The sequence below is a fragment of the Oryctolagus cuniculus genome, chromosome 8, assembly GCF_051225735.1.
Source record: "Oryctolagus cuniculus isolate XC-2025 breed Fujian yellow rabbit chromosome 8, ASM5122573v1, whole genome shotgun sequence".
NCBI classification, from domain to species: domain Eukaryota; kingdom Metazoa; phylum Chordata; class Mammalia; order Lagomorpha; family Leporidae; genus Oryctolagus; species Oryctolagus cuniculus.
Window position 1 is genome coordinate 122,888,677 of NC_142874.1, and position 25,836 is coordinate 122,914,512.

Below are 25,836 nucleotides of genomic sequence, written 5' to 3' on the forward strand. Positions count from 1 at the left end.
GTTAGTAAAAGGGATGGTATTATTAAGACTTGTATCACAAGTATTATATTATAGATGTCACAATACTTCAGGAAAGGGAGAAATGATAGTCATCCAATAATGAAATGGTCAGACTATTAAATTGAGGCTAGGAGGATGAGGCCTAGTTTTATGTCTAGTTCTGGTTGACTATGTGACTTTGGATAAATCAGGAAACTTCCTTGCTCTTGGTTTATGTGTTTAAAAAATTGATTCATTGAGATGTTTATAATTTTGTAATTCATCACAAAGCTGGAGGGCAGGCATTTAGCCTAGTGGTTGGCACCTCTGCCTTGGAGTGCCTGGGTTCAGTATCTGGCTTTGGCTTCTAACTCCAACTTCCTGCTAAGGCAGAAAGCAGTGATGACTCAAGTAGTTGAGTTCCTGCCACCCAAGAGGGAGACCTGGATTGCATTCCCAGCTCCTGACCTTCTTTAGGCTCAGCCCCAATTGTTGGGGACATTAGAGTAAGGAAACAGTAAGTAAGAGCTCTCCCTCTTCCTGTTCTTCCGTCTCATTCTCTATCTCCCAACCTGTCTCCACCAAGCCCACCCAATGCCCCACCCACCCACACCTCTCTCTCTCAAGTAAATTTTTAAAAATAGTATCAAGGTCATCAAAGAAAAAAAAATGGAGGAACTTTTAACACTTGGAGAAGTGGGGTGAAGGGTATATGGAAATTCTTTGTACGTGTTTCACTGCGTTTTGTCTAAGTCTGAAATTATTTCAGAATGAAAAATTAAAAATAAATACATAAAGGAACCTGTGATGTAGTGCATCCCTTGTTTCATTTATTTTGTTTTTAACCTTCAAAGGTTATAATATTTGCAGCAAAACCGATGACCACGGGCACTTTCAGTTTTGCAGCACATACAGTGTTTTCTCAGTCTCTGGTTTAAATCTGTCATACAAGAGTGTTAAGAATCATGTATTTATGTAAATTAAATGATTCTGTGACAATTTAAAATTTGGGCTATTTGAAGTTCAACATCTTTTCATTTGATTAATGTTGATTTAAATTTTTTCTTAATATAAAGAGAACAAATTAGAAGTAATTCATAGATACAATCCCAAGAACAGAGTGATACTTCCCTCCATCCCTCCATTTCCCTTTCTTTGTTTTATAACTTTCGTGATAGCATGTTTTAAATTAATTTATAATCATAGGCTTAATGTTCCGCTAAGTAAAGATTTCAACAAATTAAAAGCAGAAAGACCACTGTTTAGCAGGCATACATACAATAGTTGTAACATCAATCAAGTTCTGACACGTCAGTTTCCCTCACATAAACACACAAACACACACACACACATAAATATAATTTTTTGATTATTATTTATGGCCCTTGCCTATTTTCTTCACAACTATGGTCTTTTTATTTTTTATTTATTTGACTTGAGGAGGGCTGAGCCAAAGCTGAAGCATGACAATAGGAAGGCGATGAACACCAGGGGGATTTTGTATTCGTCAGATATATCTCCTGTACTTATTCTGCTGGGACTGTGTTGATTTAGGAATCTGTTGAAGAGAAAGAGAAAGCAAGAATCATATTGGTTCAGTTAAGGTTCTCTGAAAACATTTCAAATCCAGAATTGTAACCAAGTAATTTAAAAATCAATAAAATGTTTATGAAAAATTCCAGTATTGGCATAAAATTCTATTACATTTTGCACAAATATGTTAATTGTTTGCATGCAGAGCTTTTTATTGATCTATTGATCTCTTGAACTATACTACGGTGAGGCTATTCTAGATTCAGGGAACCTGTGGCTTTTTTTTTTTTTTTTTTTTTTTTTTTTACAGGCAGAGTGGGCAGTGAGAGAGAGAGAGAGAGAGAGAGAAAGGTTTTCCTTTGCCGCTGGTTCACCCTCCAATGGCTGCCACGGCCGGCGCGCTGCAGCCGGTGCACTGCACTGATCTGAAGCCAGGAGCCAGGTGCTTCTCCTGGTCTCCCATGTGGGTGCAGGGCCCAAGGACCTAGGCCATCCTCCACTGCACTCCCGGGCCATAGCAGAGAGCTGGCCTGGAAGAGGGGCAACCGGGACAGAATCCGGCGCCCCGACCAGGACTAGAACCTGGTATGCTGGTGCCGCAAGGCGGAGGATTAGCCTATTGAGCCGCGGCACCGGCCTGTGGCTATGTTCTAAAAACTCATTCAGAAACACTGGACAGAGATGAGTATAGGCTCTTTTTTTCATGTATTTATTGCATGCATATGGCTCTGAGAGTCTGCTCATTTTTAGATATGGCCTATAATACAAATTTTTATATAAAACATTATTGCAAGGAAACCACTCAAAAATTGGTGGTAATTATCCACCAGTTCTGCTTTGGGTATTTAGACAGCACCTATAAAAGTAAACAGACCGAAGAAACTGCAACAAATATTTTTGGAATTGGAATGAGTTTGGATATGTAGTCAATTAAGATGATTTGAATGACTTTTCAAAGGGAAGTTTAAATTTTAGAAAAATAACATTAATATATAAGTTTCTCAGGAAAGTCTTTATAGTTTGGTCAAGAATGTCACTGTCTAGGGTTTGTTAGAATTTTTCCAAATTTCCCATTCCTCAAAAATCATATGTTGGTTTCCACAGTATTTTACCCTGAGAGGTTTTTACCCTTTTGTTCTTGGCAATTTTTTTATATTTATTTATGTATTTGAATGGTAGCGTTACAGAGAGGCAGAGGTAGAGAGAAGTCTTCCATCCACTGGTTCACTCCCCAGATGGCTGTAGCGGCTGGAGCTGTGCTGATCCGAAGCCAGGAGCTTCTTCCGAGTCTCCCATGCACGTGCAGGGGCCAAGCACTTGGGCCATCTTCTATTGCTTTCCCAGGCCATAGCAGAGAACTGGATCGGAAGAAAAGTAGCCAGGACTCGAATGGGTACCCATTTGGGATGCCAGCCCTACAGGAGGCAGCTTTACCTGCTACGCCACAGCACCTGTTCTTGGCAATTTAAGAACAGGAAGCACAAAAATTTAGTAAAGATGATGAAGTAAAAACAACTCCTCTACATTTTAATGTTTTATTTGAAAGGAGTACAAGTTAGTGGTGTTGTGTCGTGGCATTTTGTTGTACTAGAACATATTAATTATTTTATCAAATTATTAAATGAAAGTTAACGATTTGGACTTAAAAGATATGTGTTTATTCCGGTCCTTTGTAGAAACTAGAATTTCTCTCTGCACACATAACTAGCATTTGCCATGATTCGTCTTGCTTTTTGAATCACTGACACTTCTCTTTCTTTATATGTCCATTTATATACATTTTGGTGATAATGTCTAAAAGGCATCACTTTTTTTTGTCATCCTTTCTTTGCCTCTGAGTTCTTCCTGTTTAATATATTCACTTAGAATAAAGCAAAGTTTAGAGAAATATTGACTGTTCCAAGATTGACTAAAATGAAACTACTTGTCTTGTTTCTTGTCTAATCATCCATAAAGTAGTGATTGTCACAATTATTAATAAATTACTATTGGGATTTTAAATTCACATATAATGAGACTACCAATAGAATATCGAACCTATGCTATCTATGTAAAAGTGAATGAATGCATTAAGCATTTAGTGAACCATCAGTACAATGTTTCCTGCTCCTAAGATGCTTATGAATGAAGAGAAAAAAAAATAAGAATCATGGTCCTTTGCTTTTGGGAAGACTTTAACAGGTGTGTTAATGTAACCTCTTCATTTCATGTATGGAGAAATAGCACATATCTCCTATAATGTTTTGATTAGAGTGTCCATTTTTGATTCAAGGAAATAAGATATATCGGCTTTGGGCAAAGCTCATCTTTTCAAAATTTTTGTACTGAGTTAAAACCAAGGCATTGAGTAATGGATATGGTGGCAATTACAGTCCACTCCCATGCCTTTGCTCTTTGTTCTCAAAATAACCTACTTTCCTTTATTCTTTTCCCTGCCCCCCTTTCTATAATTTCTGGTAGCATTTCATTTGTTAAGATCAGGATCAACTATCAGCTCCTGTGAATCTTCCCAAATTATTTCCACCTTAGTGTAATTTGTAGATCCTTGAAAATCCTCCAATAGATTGTTTACTCCTTGAATGCAGTTATTAAGCATATTTTTATCTTCATATTTACAACATCAAAAACAATGTCTTCAATATAGTAGACAAGTGATAAAATTTTAATTGATTTAATTTCTAACATATATTTTAATACTGTATTCCAGGTATACAGAGGTGAATGCCACACAATAGCAAAACAAAACAAAATTTCCTGCTCTGAGATTACAGACTGCTTAGAAAATCAAATAAACACATCATAGATTATGTAAGAGGTATTCTGGATGCAAAATTGTTTGCTAGAAAAGAGAATGATGGGGAAAATGGCTGACTAAAGGTTATGTAGAGAAATGGTGGACCAGAAAGCCTTGTCTCAAGAAGTGATGGTTAAATTGAGACTTAAAGTAAAACAGAGCCATTGAACAATGGCATGTGTTTCAGTAACTAAAAGAAGGCCATTGTGGCTCTAATCTGCTGTACAAGAAGTCGCATGGGGCTAGAAGATAGTTACCTTGTGGGCTGTAGAAGTGCAATTTTAAGTGCAGTGCAAAGTTTTCGATAGAAGTTACTCTCTCTCCCTCTCCCCGCCTCCCTTCCACCCACTGCCCAGTCTCCTGTCCCTGTCTCTGTTTTCTGCACCTTGACAAAAGTAGATCACAGAAGTCTGGGGACTCATTGGAAATTAACTGCAAACATGTTGGCAAGAGATGATAGCTGGACAATAGTGATTATCCTAATAATGGAGAACTTATGATGAAATCAGTAGGATTTGCCAGTGGATCAATAATGGACTGAGGAAAAGAGAGGAATCCAGTTATTTCCACATTTTTGGCTCAAACATTCTCTTGGATAATGATGCCTTTTATGGGGTTATGTGGAATCAATGTTAGAGATGCAGTCTTTGAAGGTATTTAAGAATGAAGATTTACACCTTTTTAGCCTTGCTGTGCTCGGATTCTCTTCTCAAAAGTTTACAGGAATTATTCAGTATTCTTCAATTCCTAAATGTGCTCATTTTTAGCCTGAGTTCACAGATGAGACTGGCATTTAAAGTGAGGTGAATTGCCAGTATCAGACAATTCACATGTAGCAGAGTCGAGGCTGAAGCCCAGATGGATACCTCTGACTTATGAGCCCCGTACCCTCCCTGGTCTTCTCTCTCATTAGAAGTTTGAAATGTTTGATGAAAGCACTTAAAAATGTTCATGGAAAACTGAATTAAAGGATGCTTATTTGATGCAAAAATATTTTGAAATGCATGCATTAGTTTTTCATAATTCACTTTTTTTTTTACTTTTTTTTTTTTTACTTTTTTTTTTTTTTTTTACAGGCAAAGTGGACAGTGAGAGAGAGAGACAGAGAGAAAGGTCTTCCTTTACCGTTGGTTCACCCTCCAGTGGCCGCTGAGGCTGGTATGCTGCAGCCAGCGCACCGCACTGATCCGAAGCCAGGAGCCAGGTGCTTCTCCTGGTCTCCCATGTGGGTGCAGGGCCCAAGCACTTGGGCCATCCTCCACTGCACTCCCGGGCCACAGAAGAGAGCTGGACCGGAAGAGAAACAACCAGGACAGAATCTGGCGCCCCGACCAGGACTAGAACACAGTGTGCCGGCGCCGCAGGCAGAGGATTATCCTATTGAGCCGTGGCGCCAGCCTATAATTGACATTTCTGTGAACTTTTTGAAGACCCCTACATATATCCCTTGCCAGAGAAAATTGTTTTACCTGCTTCTGTGCAATATTATAATACTCAAATCATTGAAATGATGATACAGTTTCTTCCTGGTTGAATCAATCCAGTTAGCTATCTAGTTTAAAAGTCTGGCAGGAGGGTGGACAGGTTTTGGTGGTTAAGAGAATAGATGTCGGCCAGCGCCGCAACTCACTAGGCTAATCCTCTGCCTTGTGGCGCCAGCACACCAGGTTCTAGTCCCGGTCGGAGCGCTGGATTCTGTCCCGGTTGCCCCTCTTCCAGGCCAGCTCTCTGCTGTGTCACAGGAGTGCAGTGGAGGATGGCCCAAGTGCTTGGGCCCTGCACCCCATGGGAGACCAGGATAAGTACCTGGCTCCTGCCATCGGATCAGCGCGGTGCGCTGGATGCAGCGCGCCAGCCGCGGCCATTGGATGGTGAACCAACGACAAAGGAAGACCTTTCTCTCTGTTTCTCTCTCTCACTGTCCACTCTGCCTTTCAAAAAATAAAAATAAAAACAAATTAAAAAATAGGCGAATCCTCTGCCTGTGGCACCGGCACCCTGGGTTCTAGTCCCGGTTGGGGCGCCAGATTCCGTCCCAGTTTCCCCTCTTCCTGTCCAGCTCTCTACTGTGGCCCGGAAGTGCAGTGGAGGATGTCCCAAGTGCTTGGGCCCTGCACCCACATGGGAGACCAGGAGAGGCACCTGGCTCCTGACTTCGGATCAGTGCAGTGCGCCAGCCACAGCGCGCATGCTGCAGTGGCCATTGGGGGTGAACTAAGGGAAAAGGAAGACCTTTCTCCCTGTTTCTCTCTCTCTCACTGTCCACTCTTTGTGTCAAAAAAAAAAAAAAAAAATAGATGTCTTACTTTCACAGTGCCACATGTTCCCTGTCAGCATCACTCTGTTGTTGTAGCAGGTATCCTTGTCATTTACTGAGATCTATGCAGCAATCTTCTGTTCTGTTGTGTCACTAACATATTCAGTGGCAGTTCAGAAAATTGAGTCTATGCCTTAATTTCCAGATTTGTGAAAGAAAACGAAAATAAATCATTTGAAATAATGCCTCCCAGTACAAAAATGCAGCCTTATACTTCCAAGAAATCATAAATAACTAAAGATTGATTCTTTTGTATCTTGAGATTGGTTACTTATGTTGGAAAATAAACTAATAGCAGCATAAATGTGTTGACAGGATTCCCAATATTTCTTTACAGAAAATACAAACTCCCCAGAAGTGCTGTGGTTCTATAATGGACTTGTTTAAGGGTTAGCAAATATGTTTGGTTACTGGTTACTTAATGATGACTAAATCAATATACTGCCTTTGATTTCATAACCAGTGTTTCTGAAAACACTAAATGTGAGACAAGGCAATTTTATCTGGAGGGTATATATATTCAGACAACTAGCAAATAATGTAGCATTTTTCCATTTGGGATCAATATCTGCAATTATTTCTTAGACTTGATTTCACATCAGTGCTCTGGGCATTATTTTTAACCTAGCATGACTAGCCTCCCTTAGGCCAAGTCATGTTAGATTCTTGGGAGGCAAAAATTAATAAACCTTAGGACTTTTCCACAGGGAACTGATTCTAAAAGTTAAAATAAACATAATACCAATCAAATGTGATAATTTCTTCAAAGGATTCAGCCACAATGCACTATGTAAACATGGATTGAAAATGAGGGGATGTGGCTGGAAAGCAATGCCAATCAATGGCTGATGAAGTCCTCCTGGAAGATGTGTCCTCTGAGCTGGACCTGAGAGAATGAGTTGGCATGTCCCTGCTAGGTTGGAACGTGGGGGACAGCTTGTAACAAGATGCTCAAGGTGTTATCCATGGTGTTTGGGAACTACTCTGGATTTGTCTGCATGATAACATGGAAGGGTATTTACGGGAGAGGACAGAGGAAGATGCTGCATAGAGAAGCTGGGGGCGACTTTAGAAAATCATATGTAACATCCTAAGGACTTTGGTTGTTATCTTGTTAATGAAGACTTCTACAGGTTTTAAAGAAATCAGTCTGTGTCTTCAAAAGGAATTCTGGATGCTTTAGAATAATTTGGAGGACTGAGACTGTTAGACACTGGACTATGAACATAGACACATAGAATCTCAGTACCAGAAATAGAGGGCTTACCATGATTTCTCTGGGTCTGCATTCCCCATTGTGTATACTATGCATGCCTATCTCAACAGACTGTCATCATATTGAACATACTGCCTCAAGGAAACATTGCAGGGCGCACACATCTATTCAAGCCACCCTTGTATAAACATTCACACCTTCCCAAGACTGTCCTGGGCCCATATTTCCAGGAGCAAGTCCTCACATTGCAAATTAAATGAACCCAGGCCGGCGCTGTGGCTTAATAGGCTAATCCTCTGCCTGCTGCGCCAGCACACCGCGTTCTAGTCCCGGTTGGGGCACCAGATTCTGTCCCGGTTGCCCCTCTTCCAGTCCAGCTCTCTGCTGTGGCCTGGGAAAGCAGTGAAGGATGGACCAAGTGCTTGGGCCCTGCACCCGCATGGGAGACCAGGAGAAGCACCTGGCTCCTGGCTACGGATCAGCATGGTGCGCCGGCTGCGGCACGCCAGCCGCAGCAGCCACTGGGGGGTGAACCAACGAAAAAAGGAAGACCTTTCTCTCTATCTGTCTCTCTCACTGTCCACTCTGCCTGTCAAAAAACAAAACAAACAAAAAAACAAATTAAATGAACCCAACAGCATACAGACAATGTTGCTACCTAAAAAGTGCCTGTGATTTTTCTGGAGCACTGTTCACTGCCCCCTTTCTCCTTTGGTTTTGCAACCTCTAATTTCCTTCTTGAGGTCCACACATGCCCATTTCTTGGGATTTTAGACTGACCTTTGCCTTGCCTAACTTACTCCAGTCTTTATCTTTTCCCAGGATCCTTGAACATACAACCAGTTTTTTACCTTGCAGAGAGAACTCTGTTTTTCATTCATGAAGGAAAATAATCAGTACTTCCTGGGTTTTTCGTTTTAGCTCATTTTTACCAAGGTCAGAAGAGTTTGTAGCACTTTGCAGCTAGTTCACTGCCTATTTTGTTCCTTGCAAAGCTCCTTTGTTACTTCAGTGAGGTAAATGCATAATTAACATGAAAGACTGGATTCATGTTTATTGAAAACATCTATCTAGACCTTAAAGTCTTTCTTCCTGGAGGGCTAACAGAATGGACCCAAATCACTGAAATACAGACCTTTATAAAAGTTTGAACAGTTGCTGCAGTACAAGTGAGTTGGATACATACTAAGCTGCTGAGCATGAAGGTGGCAACAGGAGAGAGATGCCTGTAGGGCTCGATGATGGAGTAACTTAAAGAAGAGGACTGAATCAGGAATGACTGAGACTTCAACTGCGATCAACTATTCAGAACAGAAGAACAGGTGTTAGAAAAAATGAGCTTTAAGACATAAAGCTGTACTTCTAAAGGACAGGCCTGCTACTGAGTTGAATACATGGGTGTGGACCATGATAGAGATGAATCAAGGTTAGATCAAAATGTGCAGTTCATCAGCCTGCAGGTTCTGGTTAAAGAAGCAGCAGTGAAAACACTGTGTGTAAAGTGTGTGAGAAAAGAAGAAGGTTGAAAAATGAAACTTGGAAAAGCACTGTATGGGATCAGCAGACAAGGATGAGCTAATATTTCAAAAGATATAGAACAGAAACATTGAAGAATTCAGAGATAAATAGTGCCTAATGCTGCAAAAGATTCAGATGAGTTTTTCAGTGTTAGTAGAAGAAGAAAAGTAAATCCCAGGAAGGGAGAGATTAAAAAAGGAGCATGAAGGGTTGCTTTGTTTTTGTTTTTATTTTTCTTTTTTTTTTTTAATCATTGTCCATATAGAAGTAGGAAACAGCCTTGTAGGAATGTTGAGACTTAACATTTCTGATTTGACAGGAAAGAAAAGGGCATGCAATGTAGTTGTGAAAAGAGAGCAGGCATTGGCATCACCTAGACCAAGTTGGATGTTGGCCTTGCTGATACGTTGGCCAAACACCATGCAAGTATAACTTCTGTAGGTCTCAGACTCTTCATTTAGGTAAGACTATGCCCACTATAGGGATTTGAGCTTCCTAACACACGTTGGGCTTTCTGCACTTCTTCCCTTTGTCTGGATTGCTGTCTACTCAAATAGTCACTTGACCATATTGTTCCTTTCCAAAGGTCCCTCTTCTCTGATGACCTAATCTCAAGTAGTGCCAGATCTTTTTCTCTCCCTGCCCTCCTGTATCTCATCACTCAGGTTAATTTTTTCCTTTGCACATATTTTCATCTGAAATGCCCTTGAATGCGTGTCTTTGTATTCACTTATTTCATGCTTACAGTTATGCCCATTACAATATATGCTTGGGAAGGACAGAGATTCTAAATTAATTTTCAGATCCCACCCCAAGATCATTTGGGCACATAACCACTGTTCCATAAATATTCAATGTGAGTATAAATAAACAGTAATTGGTCATAGTGTGAGATGGAAAGTGAGGGCAGGAGAGCTGAGGCTGGAAGATGCCCACCTACTCTGAGCCTGAGGAATGTAGAGTGTGGGCTGAAAACCCAAGTAGATTGTGTTTAGAATGAATTGGTATAAGAAGATAGTTCTGGGCGAGCAATACTTTTTCCTTAGTGTGTATCAGAATTCTTTAATACGCATCCAGAATCACCCTGGCTATCTTGTCATAACTTGTTTAACTTCAGTTAATGAGCATTTCTTATTTTAAAAATTCATATGCATGTACTGTTTATTTGCTTCTATGACTAATAGTAGTAATGATGGCTAATAATTTTGTTATTTGTCTTTGTAAGAGGCAGACATTATTTTAAGCACTGAACCTATGAGAGTGCTTCAAGAGGTTCATGGGAAATGCATATCATGAAAACACTTGTATGGGTTTCAAAATAGTTTGGCACCAAAATAAACTTATTTATTTATTCCCCAAAGAAATCTTGTATTTAAGGAATACTAATCTTAACTTTTTAATCCTATTTGGCACAAACTTTTTGAAGTATTCTCTTGTACTAGCTCATATATGTCTGTCAGCAAGTCTACTAGGATAGCACTACAATTATACCATTTTGCAGATGAAGAAACTGAGAGAGATAAATTGTATAACTCAGGTTAGATAGCTGAGTTCAGACTCTCAGGCAATCTGACTGAAAATCCAATGATGTAAACCACTAAACTACCCTGGTCTCTCAAGACCTAATCCACCCATCTGAAAGAAAAAGGAGGGTGGCTTTGTTGAAGTCAGACAAAGCTGTTCATCAGCTAGTCGGACAAAGCAGGTCAGATTGTCCTGCCAGGGAAATGTCCTGGGAGAAATTGTCCTGTCCGGGAACAAACCTGGAGGAATTTTCCTTTCAAGGAAAAGAATACTTGATTTGATTTTACCTTTTCCTCTCTCACATCATTGGCAATCTCTTCCAATTTAAGGTCATCTGAAAACTGAATTAATGTCCTGTTTACGCTTCTTTCAGGTAATTTAATAAAGAATTTGGGCTCAGCTCTGAACACCTAACAGGAAATCTACCCAGGGTCCAGTGGGTTGCCTCACATGGTAGAAAGATGCTGAGGTTGCATATATTTACTTTGATTGCATTTATAGTGTCAAAAATAAGTGACTTGTTAGAATGTTTAGGCTTGAGGTTCTTCTTATAACCCCAAACACTGGTTATATTTCACTTTACCTTTTATTTTCTAATGCAAGTTTTACACTTATTTGCTTTAACTCCTCTTTATCTTTCCCCAATTCTTTTTAGAATTCCAATATATCAATCATCAATCATTGAGAAATTCTTGTTTAGATTATGTTTACAATCCAACTCTTCATTTCCTTAAAATTTGTATGATGGGAGATTATGAAAAGGAATTGAAAATCTAAGTTCTATTTCTTTTTTCTTAAGGATTTTATTTATTTATTTGAGAGGTAGAGTTACAGACAGTGAGAGGGAGAGACAGAGAGGTCTTCGTTCCGTTGGTTCACTCCCCAGATGGCTGCAACAGCCAGAGCTGCACCGATCCAAAGCCAGGAGCCAGGAGCTTCTTCCTGGTCACCCATGTGGGTGCAGGGGCCCAAGGACTTGGGCCATCTTCTACTGCTTTCCCAGGTCATAGCAGAGACCTGGATCCAAAGAGGAGCAGCCGGGACTAGAACCGATGCCCATATGGGACGCCAGCACCACAGGCGGAGGCTTAATCTACTGCACCATGGCGCTGGCCCCAAAGTTCTCTTTTTAAATATGTTTCCAAACCATATTCTTAAACTCAGTGACAGTGAATCACCATTGATTGTCCTAAAACCAGGTCCCCTATGTATAGTGGTAGTGCTGTAGTCTGCAGGTCTGTGAAAGAGATGCCAAATGGTTAAAGCCACTGCCTAGAGTCAAACTGCCTGGTTTGTCATCCCTTGCACTGTCACCTGTGTGACATTGAGCAAGTTACTTCTCTTGGATCTCCATCTAAGGCTTCTGCAGGGTTTACTTGAATTTATATAATGTTGAAAACCAGGTCTAGAACCTGGAAAGGGCTATATAATATTAGCTGCTGTTTTTGTTGGTTGTTGACTTTGCTGTTACTTCAGAAAAATTAACTTGCTATTAAAAATAGTAAAAATACTTTAGCAAATATTATTTAAGCGATCATGACAGTCCAAGTTGTTAGTTCATTTTGAGATACTTTTAGTTATTTCTATATGTGCATTACTGAGTCCTAAAAACAGCAAAATCATGTGGGTTTCTACAGGTCTTTTATATTGTATTGTAACCAGATGACATGAAAAAAAAATCTGAAGATTATTTTACAGTATTTTCCTTTGCTTTGTAGAGTCAAATGAATAAACATAGAAAATTTAGCATTTGTCTTGGGTTGTAATAATATTTTTATTTAATTTCAGGGAAGTTATTTTTTGTATGTGTAAATAGAGGAGGAGTTAGACATACCAACCAGGGTGTAAATATTGTCCAGGTGTTTTAAGTAGCTGTCTGTCTTCCCTCTCTGAAGTGTGCACACTGCCATCTGCTGGAATGAGCTTTCCTACACCATTTAGACTGATTTTGAAAAAAGTGTCAAATTACTTTTCTATAATTTTCTTGATAATTAAAAAAAATAGAATGACAGAGAGACAAACAGATATAGAGCTCCCATTCACTAGTTCACTCCCCAAATGTCCTCACCAACTGGGGCAGGTTGAAAACCACAGCGAAAGTCAGGGGCCAGGGTAGCCGGGACCTACTACTTGTGCCATCACCCGCTGCCTTCCAGAATCTGATTAATAGGAAGCTGAAATTGGTAGCTGGAGCTGGGACTCAAACCTAAGTATTCAGATGGGAAGTGCACATATTAACCACTAGGCTGGATGCCTATTCCTCCTTATAATTTACATCTTTTATTGATTGGGGTTTAACAAATTTCAAATTGTAGAGTCCTGACATGTCTTTTAGTGAAAATTCTGATGGGACCAATGAAGTGTATTCTGAAGCTATATCAACAAATCTTTAAAATTTGTGCAGGAGTTGGTGGAGAGATGCTAAAGTACTTTGTATTTTGCTTTGTGCATTTATGAGACATCTTGCTTGATTTGAGTGATAACCCTGTGAAGCAGGCAGAGCAAGTGTGATTAAAATTTTCCAGAGAAAACCTAGTAGGCTCAGAGAGGTTGAATGACCAACCCTTGGCCTTGCTTATTATCAGTGACAGAACTGGGACCAGAATCCAGGAGGTGGAATCCTATTAGTGCTAGGTTATTCCTCCAACACTTGTCAGACCCTATGCGTCTCAGAGTGTATATACTGCATCTCTAGCATTGGTAAGTCCTGGAAAGATGAACTTGGTTTCTAAGAGCATTTTAAAAAGTGAATAAGAAATAGGAGCCATGGGGCCAGCACTGTGGCATAATAGGATATGGGTGCAGGTTCATGCCTGGCTGCTCCTCTTCCAATCCACCTCTCTGCTTATGGCCTGGGAAAGAAGTGGAGGATGGCTCAAGTGCTTGAGCCCCTGCACCTATGTGGGAGACCCAAAGGACGCTCTTGGCTCCTGGCTGCGGATCATCTCAGCTCTGGCCTAGCAGCCATTTGGGGAATGAACCAATGGATGGAAGACCTTTGTCTCTCCCTCTCTCTATCTGTAACTCTACTTCTCAAATAAATAAATAAAATCTTCAAAAAAAAAATAGGAACCAATTCTTGTAAGCTTTGAAAATCACAATGATAAGATCTAGTGCTTTGCAAAATAATATGTCCCATGGAAAGAATACTTTTGTTTATAAAAGGAGTTTTATATTTTATTATTCCTATCCAGAATAACTTACCTACACCCTGTTTCCAAACTGTATGCTGTGCCTGAGAACATTTCATAGCTGATTTTGGTTTCACTCAAGCCCCCATTTTCTAATTAACCTAGCGTAATAGTGACTTCAGTTAAATAATATTTTTCTTTTGGTAAATGGTAAATTTACCTTTCAAAGTGTCTTTTCATTGATTTTTTAATGTAGTGTTGCTACTGGGAACAAGAATTTTGTTCATCATACTTCCTTGGCATGTGTTGATTTTTAAAATTGCAAGTACAGATGAATTCACTAATTTTGAGTGATGCCTAGACATTTCACACTAACTCATATCACAAGCTGTTTGTCGTGTTTACCACTTTTTCTTAATGTTATATTCTGAGATTTCTCATGTACATGTTTCCTGTTACATATATGTATGTGTTATAAATGTTACAGTATAGTCGTCTGGTCATCACTGCTATTTTGTAAGGGCTGTGCCTTCTACCCTCTGTCACTCCTCTTCTCCAGACATTAGCCTACTTTTCCAACCCAACTTTATTAGCTTTTAGTATTCTTAAATTTTGTTCATTTACTAGCATTGCTCTCAAAGTTTTAAAAAATATGTATCAAATGCTTTTACTTTTCAACCACATTCTACTAAAAACATGCCATAATTCTTTGAAGCCATTTCTTAATGATGAAATCTCACAGGCAAAGAGGGGTCAGACAAGGATTTTCCTGAGACCATGTCTAATGTGCAGGCTGGTAACCAACGTGTGCCTCCACTTACTCATTCCCTGAAACATTTTCTGGGCATCTTGTTATTTGTTCTTCTCTGAATCTATTCATATTTGTCAAATACTTCTCTGAAAGACTAGCATAGAGAAATGAACTCAATCCTGCAGGTGCTCTCTAACCTAGAATGTGAGGATTTGGGTGTTAGATACCTTCCCCTGCACACCTATGCAACGCGAGAGTTCACTACAAGTATTCTTTTCTTTTTTGTAACTACTTGACATACTTCATACAGGTATTAAACTTCACCATTTTCCCTGTGTGTGGGTGCACGTGTGTGTGAGTAGGTTTTTAAATGTTTATTTATATATATGCATTTTTCCACTTAAAAGAACAATACATTTTCTCTTGTTGAACTATGTCATTTTAAAAATATTTTGATCCACTTATTTTTCAAATTTTTTAAAATTTGAGATGCAGAGAAAATAGAGCTCCCATTTGCTTGTTCATTCCCTAGATGCCTGCAATGGCCAGAGCTGGACTGGTGCCAAGAGTTGGAAACATAATCCAAGTCTCCCAAATGAGTGGTAGGATCCCAGTTTCCCGAGCATTCACTACTGTGTTTTAGTGTGTACATTGGTAGGAAGCTGAAGTAAGGAGCTTGAACTGAGAGCCAGACCTCAGACGTGGGACAGGAACATCTTAATTTCTCAGCACATACTCCCCAGTTTGTCATTTTTAATACAGTCTTGGGTTTTTTGTACCTTCATCTTCACTATTCTTTCTTTTTTTTTTAATGCCACCTATAAAGGCAGTAAATACACCTTCAGTTGACATTTGAGGCCTTGGTTGCTTAAAGTGTTCTGTTCTGTCACGTTGAACTCTTGAAACATTCAGTTGAGATTTCTCAAGTCTTTTTGTTGGTTAGTGGGGGAAGTAAAAATGTTACTATTTACAAATTTCCTTTATTAGAGCATTCTTGAATTAGATTTCTTTTAAGGCTTCTCTATGGGATTATGCCTGTCTTTCCCTTGCAAGCCTTAGGTTTGCTACACCTACTGTCAAAATCTCCTGAATCTCAAGTCAAATTTCAGTGACTTTTTTTTATTTTTCATTTAGCTATTGTGACAAATGTGGAGTACTTGTTCTTTGGGAACAGCTAAGAACTTTGTAACCTAACCAACCAACTCTACCTTTCTCATTCCTGCTAGTATGTACCAAGTTGTTCAACATTATTTACTTGCATTCATTTTGCAGTAGCTTAGTCAGAATATATCATTATAGTCTACTTTAGATCCATATCTTTGAATAACTGTGATTTCTGCATGCCAATTGATCTCTCCTGACTTCATATTCCTCATCTGTATAAAATAGAGTTGGAACTAGGAGCCCTGAGTTTGCTTTATTTCCAATATGTATGATTTTAAAGTGTAAAATCACTTTTAGAAATTTAAGCCTAACTTTAAAAGTTAAGTAAACCACAATGATTTAACTTTACTCTTCTATTTTAAAAAGAATTTTTTTTATTTATTAGAGAGGTGGAGAGACAGACCAAGCTTTCATCTACTAGCTCACTCCTCAAATGTGTAAAGGCCAGGGCTCAATCTGGGTATCTGACATGGATGACAGGAGGCCAAGTACGGCAACCATCACCTGCTGCTTCCCTGAGTATATGTTATCAGCAAGCTGAAATGGAAGCAGAGCCAAAACTCCAATCCAAGCACTCTGGTGCGGGATGCTGGTGTCCCATGGAGTGTCTTAATTTCTAGCCTATCCTAACTTGCTCTTCTGAGCCATATCCAGTGCTGACATTCACCTACTATGTACTTGTACAGTCCTCTTAGTAATTTGTTCCTGTTTTAAGGAATGGTAATCATCTTTTTTAAAACTTATCATTTTATTTGAAAGACAGGCAGATCTTCCAACTATTGGTTTACTCCCCAAATGCTTACAACAGCCGTTGCTGGGCCACGCAAAAGTGAGGATCCAAGAACTCAATCCAAATCTCCCATAGAGGTGGCAGGGACACAGGTGATTGAGCCATCACTTGCTGCTTCCTAGGGTGTGTGTTAGCAGGAAGATGGACTGGGAGCTCAGGAGCCAGGATTCAAAACAGGTACTCAGGGTACTCAAATGTGAGATTCAGGCATCTAAGCTTGTGATCCAACTGCTGTGCCAAACACCTACCTCTTACACTAGAGACTTGAATATTGAAGGGCGTCTTACTTATAGGACTTCTAAACAACAACAAAATTGTTCCAGCTGCTTTCTCATTGCCATACAAATAGGCCATCACGGCTCCTGTGCACAGACCAGACCCTAAAGGCAAGGACTCTGTCACCCACACACCATACCCCTGCTGGTCACGTGAGCACCAGTGGAAAATGCCTGTCCTGATTTTCTCCATCATGGCTGCAGTGACTCATGGGCTAGCAGAGGATTTACTAGTTACCCTCCTGCAGTTGCTTTAGCTAAATGTTGTAAGCAAATTACACACATACTCTAACACTACAGTGCTCGAATGAAGTCCTTTCTGATTATGATCTGCATGTGCACCTCCCGGTGGCACCTACAAAATCAGTAATGCACCTATCCCAGGATTGTTCCCAAAACCAAAGGTAAATGACTTCATTTCTGGGTTCAGCTTAAACCAAATTGAAAATAATCCTCTGACTCTAGTACTGGGATTCCATGGCTAGTCCCTCAGGTGTTGCATGTCCCATGAATTCCTTTGTGTCCTATTCCTTCCAGCAATGATCTGCTTTGTTTCAGGTGAATGAAATTTACCACGATGAGTCCCTGGGAGTGCATATCAATGTGGTGCTGGTGCGCATGATAATGCTGGGCTATGCAAAGGTAAAAAGTCTTGAAATATGTTAGCCGTGAACACTGGGGACTGGGTGGGTAGCCGGAAGACTGCATTGCTGAAGCTAGAACTGCCATGTGTCCTAAGTAGACTCCAGGTTGCTCTGAACTGAGGAGGAGGAACTGGCAGTCAGCAGAGCTCTCCAAATTCAAGCAGACAATGAATTATTTTTGCCCTGTTTACTGATTTACTTTAATAGTGAGGTAGACATCTTGACTTCAAGAAAGGCCGTAAGAGGGAACACATTTGGATTTCATTGTGAGGACAGAGAATCGCCTTTTCCTATCATTATCAAGTTTGTGATTCATTATACTTTCAAAATGTCTATACTGACTACCTATTATGTGGCATATGCTGTCTAGGTACTTGGAATATGTAAAGAAAGATGACATAGACCTTTGGTTTCTCCTGATTTGTTAAAAACAGCATTTTACAGAGAAGTGGAGCACAGTAAATATTTTTCATTTAAAAGAATTGTCATCTTTTTGAAAACAACAACAAATACATCCAAATTTCATTACCTTTGTTGAGTTTACCTGGCTTTAAAATGGTGCTAGGATGTAGCTCTGTTTTTGGAGATAATGAAATGGTTGAAGAAGTCTCTCCCATTGAGGAGGAAGTACAGGGGGAATAACTAACTTGTAAATTTTCTTGATGTTTAAAATAGCATGTCCCTTTCCTATAATTAATTCTCTTGATTATGAAATTTTAATGGATTTCTGCAATTAGGAAACAGGAAAAACCCATGTGTTTGCATTTCATGATATGAGTATATTAAACATCCACTTACCATTTTCTAATGATAGGGTGTCATTGACCTTTAGTTTATCCCATAAACCTGACCTACTTTGTGTTGCTAAAGAGGAATGCAAGTTAACTCCAGCTGGGCACGTTAATCGGTTTCAGTTAGTTTTTAACATTATTTGTTTGGAGAAGAATGCAATCAGCATATAACAAATCAAGCTATTTTTATTAAGAATGTAAACACTGATAATAACATTTACTGAATTATAACAAAGCTCTCAGCCTGTCAGCCAAGCAGGGACTGATATTGGGTTCCAAGCTTAATTTCGCATTCCATCAGAACTCTCTGAGAAGTGTGGTTCCTCGGTTTTGGTGGTTGAGCCCCCTCTCCCCTCTGAACTTTTAACTCCTGACCATAATGAAATAGAAGCAATATACTAAGGAACTTGATACTGTCTTTTAGAACTGCAAGATGAGAGTGCACCCTCCTTATTATATTCTCATGAGGTTAAAAATAGTTTTTTTTTTTAATTTACAGTATGAGAATCGCATAATTTGACTGCTCCACATAAAGTTGACCAGCTTTGCCAGCTCGTGGAAAAATTTATTCTTCCCACATGTTGATTAATTCTGTACCAAAAAATGCACAAAAATTTTAACTAAGATCTTGTGCTTTCATATCTCTGGAAAAAGTCCCATGCCAGAATATTTCCCAATATTTTTCTTCTTAATATCTCTGAAACTAAATATCTAAACAAAATATTTAGACTATTAAAATCCTTGCTGAAATAATTAACATTGAGTTATCTCACAACAGCAATTTCAACATCAGACAATTTCATAAATGGTGTCAGTTAACTTTTGCACAGGTAATATTAATCATCATAAAAATTATCTTGAGTGACATGTACAATTTTCCAAACCCAGATATCAGTTCAATATTACTTCATCATTATTAAAGTACAGTAACCCCAAATTTCAACCTCACAGAAAGTTACTAAGAGACATCTTTGGGGAAATGTCAAAAGTGTCTTTAACATATTATTTCCTCCTAGTCCATCAGCCTCATAGAAAGGGGAAACCCATCCAGGAGCTTGGAGAATGTATGTCGCTGGGCTTGCCAACAACAAAAATCGGATCCCAACCACTCTGAACACCATGATCATGCAATTTTCTTAACGAGGCAAGACTTTGGGCCAGCAGGAATGCAAGGTATTGCCATTAATTTGTAGAAGACACACTTAAGGACATGACTTCAGAAGTAATACTAAATCAGGCTGGCTGTTCAAATGTTTTGATCCCCACTACCACACATGAGCCGGGCATGCATTCTTTCGATGGCTTTCACTGACTTCTGTGGAAAGCATAATGTTAAATATCACTTAAATATCACAATGTATTGTACTTGCCTTTTAAGTAAGGATGGCACAGTTGGGGTATTAACAGGGTACTGTTGATGCAGTGTGCCTTCCCCTAAGTGCTTGAGATGAGCAAAGAGATACTGAACCAGTGACTGCAGCCAAAGAGCTTTCTTCCAAAGTCAGCTTGAATTTACCTAATATATTCTGATGTGGACTTTGGAAAAAGCAGAGGGGTGATTTTTGTTTCACTGTGGATGGAATTTCTGGCTCCCTCATCAGTATCACGATATGAAGGACCATTTACTACAACAGAATGACAGGGCTTAGCTGGTGGGCAGAACAGAATGGTAACCCCAGAAGTTCCTTCCTTAGGAAAAGAGAAAATGCAGACCCAATAAATCTTTTTAGAGCCTATTACCTGTGGCTTTCCCAAGATAATGTGGCACAATGTCAGCAGGCACACAATACTGCTCCTGTTTTCTGAAAGCTATTTTTTCCCCAGCAGGCAAAGGTCCAGTAGAAATTTTTAATGGGTTTTCTCATAAAATGAAAATAAAAGTGATTGTTATTCTCTGCAGGATATGCTCCAGTCACAGGCATGTGTCATCCAGTGAGAAGTTGTACCCTAAATCATGAGGATGGGTTTTCATCTGCCTTTGTAGTTGCCCATGAAACTGGCCATGTGTAAGTCACTGTTGACAGCTACAAAGCAAAAAAAAAAAAAAAAAAAAAAAAAAAAAAAAAAAAAAAAAAAAAAATTCCTGTTCCTCCCCGTATTGTTTGCACTTTGGGCAGAATGCATGCCAGTGTGCGATTCCCTTCCCTTGCCAAAGCTGAAATCAGTGAAGAAGTCATGCACTGAAACACAATGAGCGAGTCCAGCTCACAGAACTCCTGTGCTTTGCAGAGCTATAGAATAAGCAGGGCGTTTTTGTCAGATTGTCCCCAATTTCAGAGACTGGCTTCTCCATGGAAGCCATGTTGGCTTAAAAAATCAATCTCCCAGTTCTAGTTTTTATTTTTCGAAAAGAGAAAGAAAAGCTGCAGCCCTCTGATTCTTCCCCCTGGGATCTTCTTTGTGTTCTAGCTTGGGAATGGAGCACGATGGACAAGGCAACAGGTGTGGTGATGAGACTGCCATGGGCAGTGTCATGGCTCCCTTGGTGCAGGCGGCCTTTCATCGTTACCACTGGTCCCGATGCAGTGGTCAAGAACTGAAAAGATACATCCAGTAGGTGACCTGAGTGCTTGGATCTTGTAGACTGCAGACCTGACACTGACTCTTAGGATCTTGACCATGACAAAATCTCCAGCCAGTGAAAACTGCTGTTACTCATAAGCAGTTTCCCATAACTCAGGGCATTTGGCACAATTCCATACTGTAATCACATTGCTTCAAGCAATAAGCCTAGAATCAAAGTGCATTTTCAACCATGATGTGAATTCCTCATGGCATCTTTGTGTAATGACCAAGCTTGAGTTGAGGATGGGAAGAAGATGACCATGGATTCCTTCAAATTATTCTACCTTTCTGCTACAGTATGGGTGTTGGGATCTGCCCTGCCACACCATGTGATGGTTAGGTAGTGACACCAGAAGAGTATCCTAGCACTACTGCCTTCCTAAATCACACTTGGCTCACTTTTATGGGTTCAATAAGAATAAAATATCTTTTTTCTAATTGGAACTGTAACAAGAAACCTCAGAATGCATGCGTTTCTGAACTTGCTTTGTGATCTGATGGCAATCCCCTAGAGCACTTTTCTATTAGGACTTAATTTTAAAAGGTGAACGTTGAACTACATGCCATGTTTTCCTTTCTACAGCTCCTATGACTGTCTCCTTGATGACCCTTTTGAACATGACTGGCCCAAACTCCCAGAACTTCCTGGAATAAATTATTCTATGGACGAGCAATGTCGTTTTGATTTTGGTGTTGGTTATAAAATGTGCACTGCGGTACGTCACTCATAGTCAACTCAGACTTTGCATCTTGAAATTTAATTATGTAGCTCCTCTTCAGAAAGCTTTGCAGACTTACTGATCCAAGTATATGTACATCAACCAATTATTTTGTGTTTGCTATGTTGCTACATGCAAAAGCTAAATGATTTAAATATATATATATATATATATATATATATATATATATAATCTTATTTAAACCTAATTGCAGGTGACAAAATTTGGTATAATTTTACAGGGGTTAAGTAACTTGCTTAATTCACACATCTGGTAAATGGGGGAATGGGACTGTCACACAAGGCTATCAATTCCAAATCTTTATACTCTCATTCTCTACCTGGTTTTTATGACCTTCAGATGTTATTCTCATGCCTTCCATGTATTGCTTTGATGGCCAGTATTCCAGATTTCTGATCATAGGGAAGGTTGTGCTAGTATATTGTCGTAGGAGAATCCAATGGTGTACATGGGTGGGCATCAGGAATGTGGCTGCCATATGGTTTATATCCTGGCTCTGACACTTGGTAAGCATGTGACACTGGACACATTATGTATCTTTCTGGCTTAGTTGCTTCACATGTAATATATGGATAATGGTATTATCTAGGTCATAGGATTATTGTAAGGGTTAAATTTGATAATGTAGTTAAAGTGTTTAGTACAATGCAGGCACATAGCAAATGCTCAAAGGAACCCATGGAAGTCATTCTTTGCGTAACTACCCAGTTTGGAAATATAGTTCATTCAATTCCATGTTGATCTTTAATAATTTATTTTTTAAAGGGAAGTATTTTTTTTATACATTGAAGTAAGCTTTGTGTATTACAACAAAACTAGGAGAAAGACCTGGTAAAACTGGTATTGGTAAGGGGGTCCCAGTAAAAGATTAGCTTCTTACCTGATCACCCTAAGGTGTAGCTGACCAGTCACCCAGCCCAGCCCAGCCCACATATGCAGTTTTCAAAAACATTTTTAGTATGTCACTCTTGAATATGAGTGCATAGTGAGGGAAATATCTCATTATTAGAAAAAACATTAATCTGTTTAAAATCTTCCAAATACAGCTTTTTTGGTCTTATAAAGTATATACTGTTAGTTCTTCCCTAATCGTATTAATGTTTTAGATCTGAGAATTCTAAAATGATGGTTGACTGTCATGGAAAAGTACAATTTCTGCTATAAGTAAGAATAAAAACAACAACTCCAGGCCTAAAAATGGGTACTAATAAAACTAATCTGAACATAAGGCTGTCAGTGGGTAATTAGCAATGTGGGCAGTAGATATGTGGATAGACTGTTGTCTGTTTTTTTTCTTAATCTAAAGAATGTTTACATTTAGAAGGAAAGTACAGATGAACAAGAAATGCACACAAATATGTGTACATGCATACACAAACATTTGGATGTCATATTGTGTTTTATGAAAAACAGATTTGAAGGGGACAAGTATTTGGCACAGTGGTTAGTATGCTGCATATGATACCTGCATCCCATATTGGAGTGCCTGGGTTCCAGTCCTGCCTGTGCTCCGGATTTAGCTTCCTGCTAACTTCCACCCCTGGAGGCAGTAGATGATGGCTCAAGCCCTTGGGTCCCCATCACCCAAGTGGGAAACCTAGATTAAGTTCCTAGCATTTGGCTTCAGTCTGGCCCAGCCCCAGCTGTTAGAGACATTTGGGGAACCAGTGGATGGAAGATTTCTCTCTCTCTCTCTCAAATTAAAAAATAAAAAAAAAATGCCATGTTAGTATTCCAAATACAGAATATTCTGCTTTTCTAAAGTAACAATAATAAACAAGTTTTATCTTGGACTCCCTGTTTGGCTTTTCTAAAATAAAATATTTATATGAGAGACAGATATAGACAGGCAGATAATTGAACAGAATTCTCATTCACTGGTTTCCAATGCTAGTAACAGTGCTTGGGTGCAGTCAAAGCCAGGAGGTGGTAACTCAATCTAGATCTCCTGTGTGGGTGGCAGGAACCCAATTACTTGAGCCATCACTGCTGCTTCCCAGTATATGTATTGGCAGGAAGCTGGAGTCGAACAAAGCTAGACTCAAGCCCTGATATCCCAATGTGAGATGCAGGCTTCCCCAATAGAGTCTTAACTGCTGTGCCAAATGTCTGACCCTTTATGTAGTATTTTTTTTCCCTTTAACTTTTCTCAATTGTGGTTCTTAACTTGAAAATATGCAAGAAATATGACATGAAGAAACCATATAATATATCATATTGGTGCATGTCATGTGAGTTGAGAGACCAATGAGAGTTTGATTCTGTCTTTTCCAGTTCCGAACCTTTGACCCATGTAAACAGCTGTGGTGTAGCCATCCTGATAATCCGTACTTCTGTAAGACTAAAAAGGGACCCCCGCTTGATGGGACTGAATGTTCTGCTGGAAAAGTGAGTATATATACTTACTCAACGAGGGTTTAAGATGTGTTATATAATGATCTCTAAAAGTCTGGAACATAATAAATGCAGTTGCGCTGTCATTTTCATGAAAACCATAGAACTATGTGGAGGTTTCTTTACAGTCATGCACTAGAAATGTGTACAAGTTTTCTGTGGCTGCTTGACAAATGACCACAGATCTATGGCTTAAAACAACAGAAATGTATTCTCTCACAGTTCTGGAGGCCAGAAGTTCAAAATTAATGTCCTGGAGCTCAAATCAGGAAGTGAACAGGGCCACATGCCCTCAGAGGCCCTTGTGGACAAGGTTTCCCTTGTCTATTCCAGGTTGGGGCGGCTGCACCCCTCCCCCTGCTGCCTCCTATAGTCTCATTGCCTCTTCCTCTCCGGAGAATGCGGACTCTCTATCCCTCTCTCAGAAAGATACTGAATGGTTTCCCACTCTTAAAATGCCTTGTCACATTTGCATAGGTCCCTTTTCTAAAGAAGGTAATACATCCAGATTCCAGAGATTAGGGCCCCATACATTGGATCTCCATTCAGCCCATAACCCATAGACTCGGAAGAAGTGCCTCCACAGAAACTCTGGCCCCCTGCTAGTGGGATTTGATTTACTTGCTGGCGTCCCATTCCTTGTGAAAGTTGCCCAGAAATAAAGTCATGTGAACTGGGAAGAGTTGGCCTTGCTCCCTGGGGAAAGATGCCCAGAGGTTTTAAATCTCAAATTGTGTAGTCAGGGTTGAATGCTCAGAAAGTGGCTGAGTGCCCAGCTATGCTACTAAGTAAGGGCAGAGATTCCCAAACAAAAGCATGCTGAGAACTCAAACTGAAGAGCCTGGCCCAGGAGAGAAATCAGATACTGCAGACAGGGCCACCATCTGGCAAAGATCTATAGCTTTCAGTTCTTCTAATGCTCCATTTCAAATATGTATAAACTACCTTTTGATGAGAATTATTCATAATAATAGTAAAGCCTGTCATAAAGTGTTTGTACTATGTTAGGCACTATGCTAAATACATTATATACAGTGTCTTGCTGTGGGAAAGTTCTTCTGACTAAAAACAACAATGAGTTCATTCTTTATTTAAAAATGGTATCTTGAATTAACACTTAACATTGAACTCTTCTAAATATAGGGGTACTTCAGAAAGTCTGTGGGAATGTGGAATTAAATATGTTTATTTTGGCACAAAAACTTTTGAAATTCATGTATAATTTTTTCATAATGTAGATTTCCATGAGTATTTTGACCTTTTGTATATACATCAAAAGTATTTCTGTACAGTAAACTTTATTTTTATTTTTCAAAAGATTTACTTATTTATTTGAAAGGCAGAGTTAGAGATAGAGAGAGGGATCTTCCATTCTTTGGTTTACTCCCCAAATGGCAGCAATGTCCAGGACTGGGCCTGGCTGAAGCCAGGAGCCAGGAACTCTATCCAGGTCTCCCACGTGAGTGCAGGAAACTAGCACTTGGGCCATCTTCATCTGCTTTCTCAGGCACATGATCAGGGAACTGGATCAGGAGTGGAGCAGCCAGCACCAGAACCAGCACCCATGTGGGATGCTAGCATCACAGGCAGTGGCTTAACCCACTATGCCACCATGCCAACCCCCAACAAAAACTTTAAATTCCATTTCTCCATAAACATTTCGAAGTCAGACCCAGTGATTCCCAAAGACTCAGTCACACCCCATGCCCT

The 25,836-nt window shown here is 39.5% G+C and overlaps 1 protein-coding gene across 12 annotated transcripts in view; it reads left to right on the top strand.

The window, feature by feature from the left end:
- The window catches only part of ADAMTS3 (ADAM metallopeptidase with thrombospondin type 1 motif 3), a 320,013-nt gene that overhangs the window by 260,236 nt on the left and 33,941 nt on the right, over positions 1-25,836 (top strand). For 11 of the 12 annotated variants that reach the window (XM_089302657.1, XM_089302661.1, XM_070048039.2 and 8 more), the window contains 6 exons: positions 17,551-17,634; positions 19,444-19,600; positions 20,328-20,433; positions 20,837-20,980; positions 21,576-21,708; positions 24,007-24,120. In XM_089302657.1, the coding sequence (XP_089158783.1) occupies positions 17,551-17,634; positions 19,444-19,600; positions 20,328-20,433; positions 20,837-20,980; positions 21,576-21,708; positions 24,007-24,120 (738 nt within the window). The remainder of the gene's footprint in view (positions 1-17,550; positions 17,635-19,443; positions 19,601-20,327; positions 20,434-20,836; positions 20,981-21,575; positions 21,709-24,006; positions 24,121-25,836) is intronic. The other variant, XM_089302660.1, reaches the window with a different exon arrangement.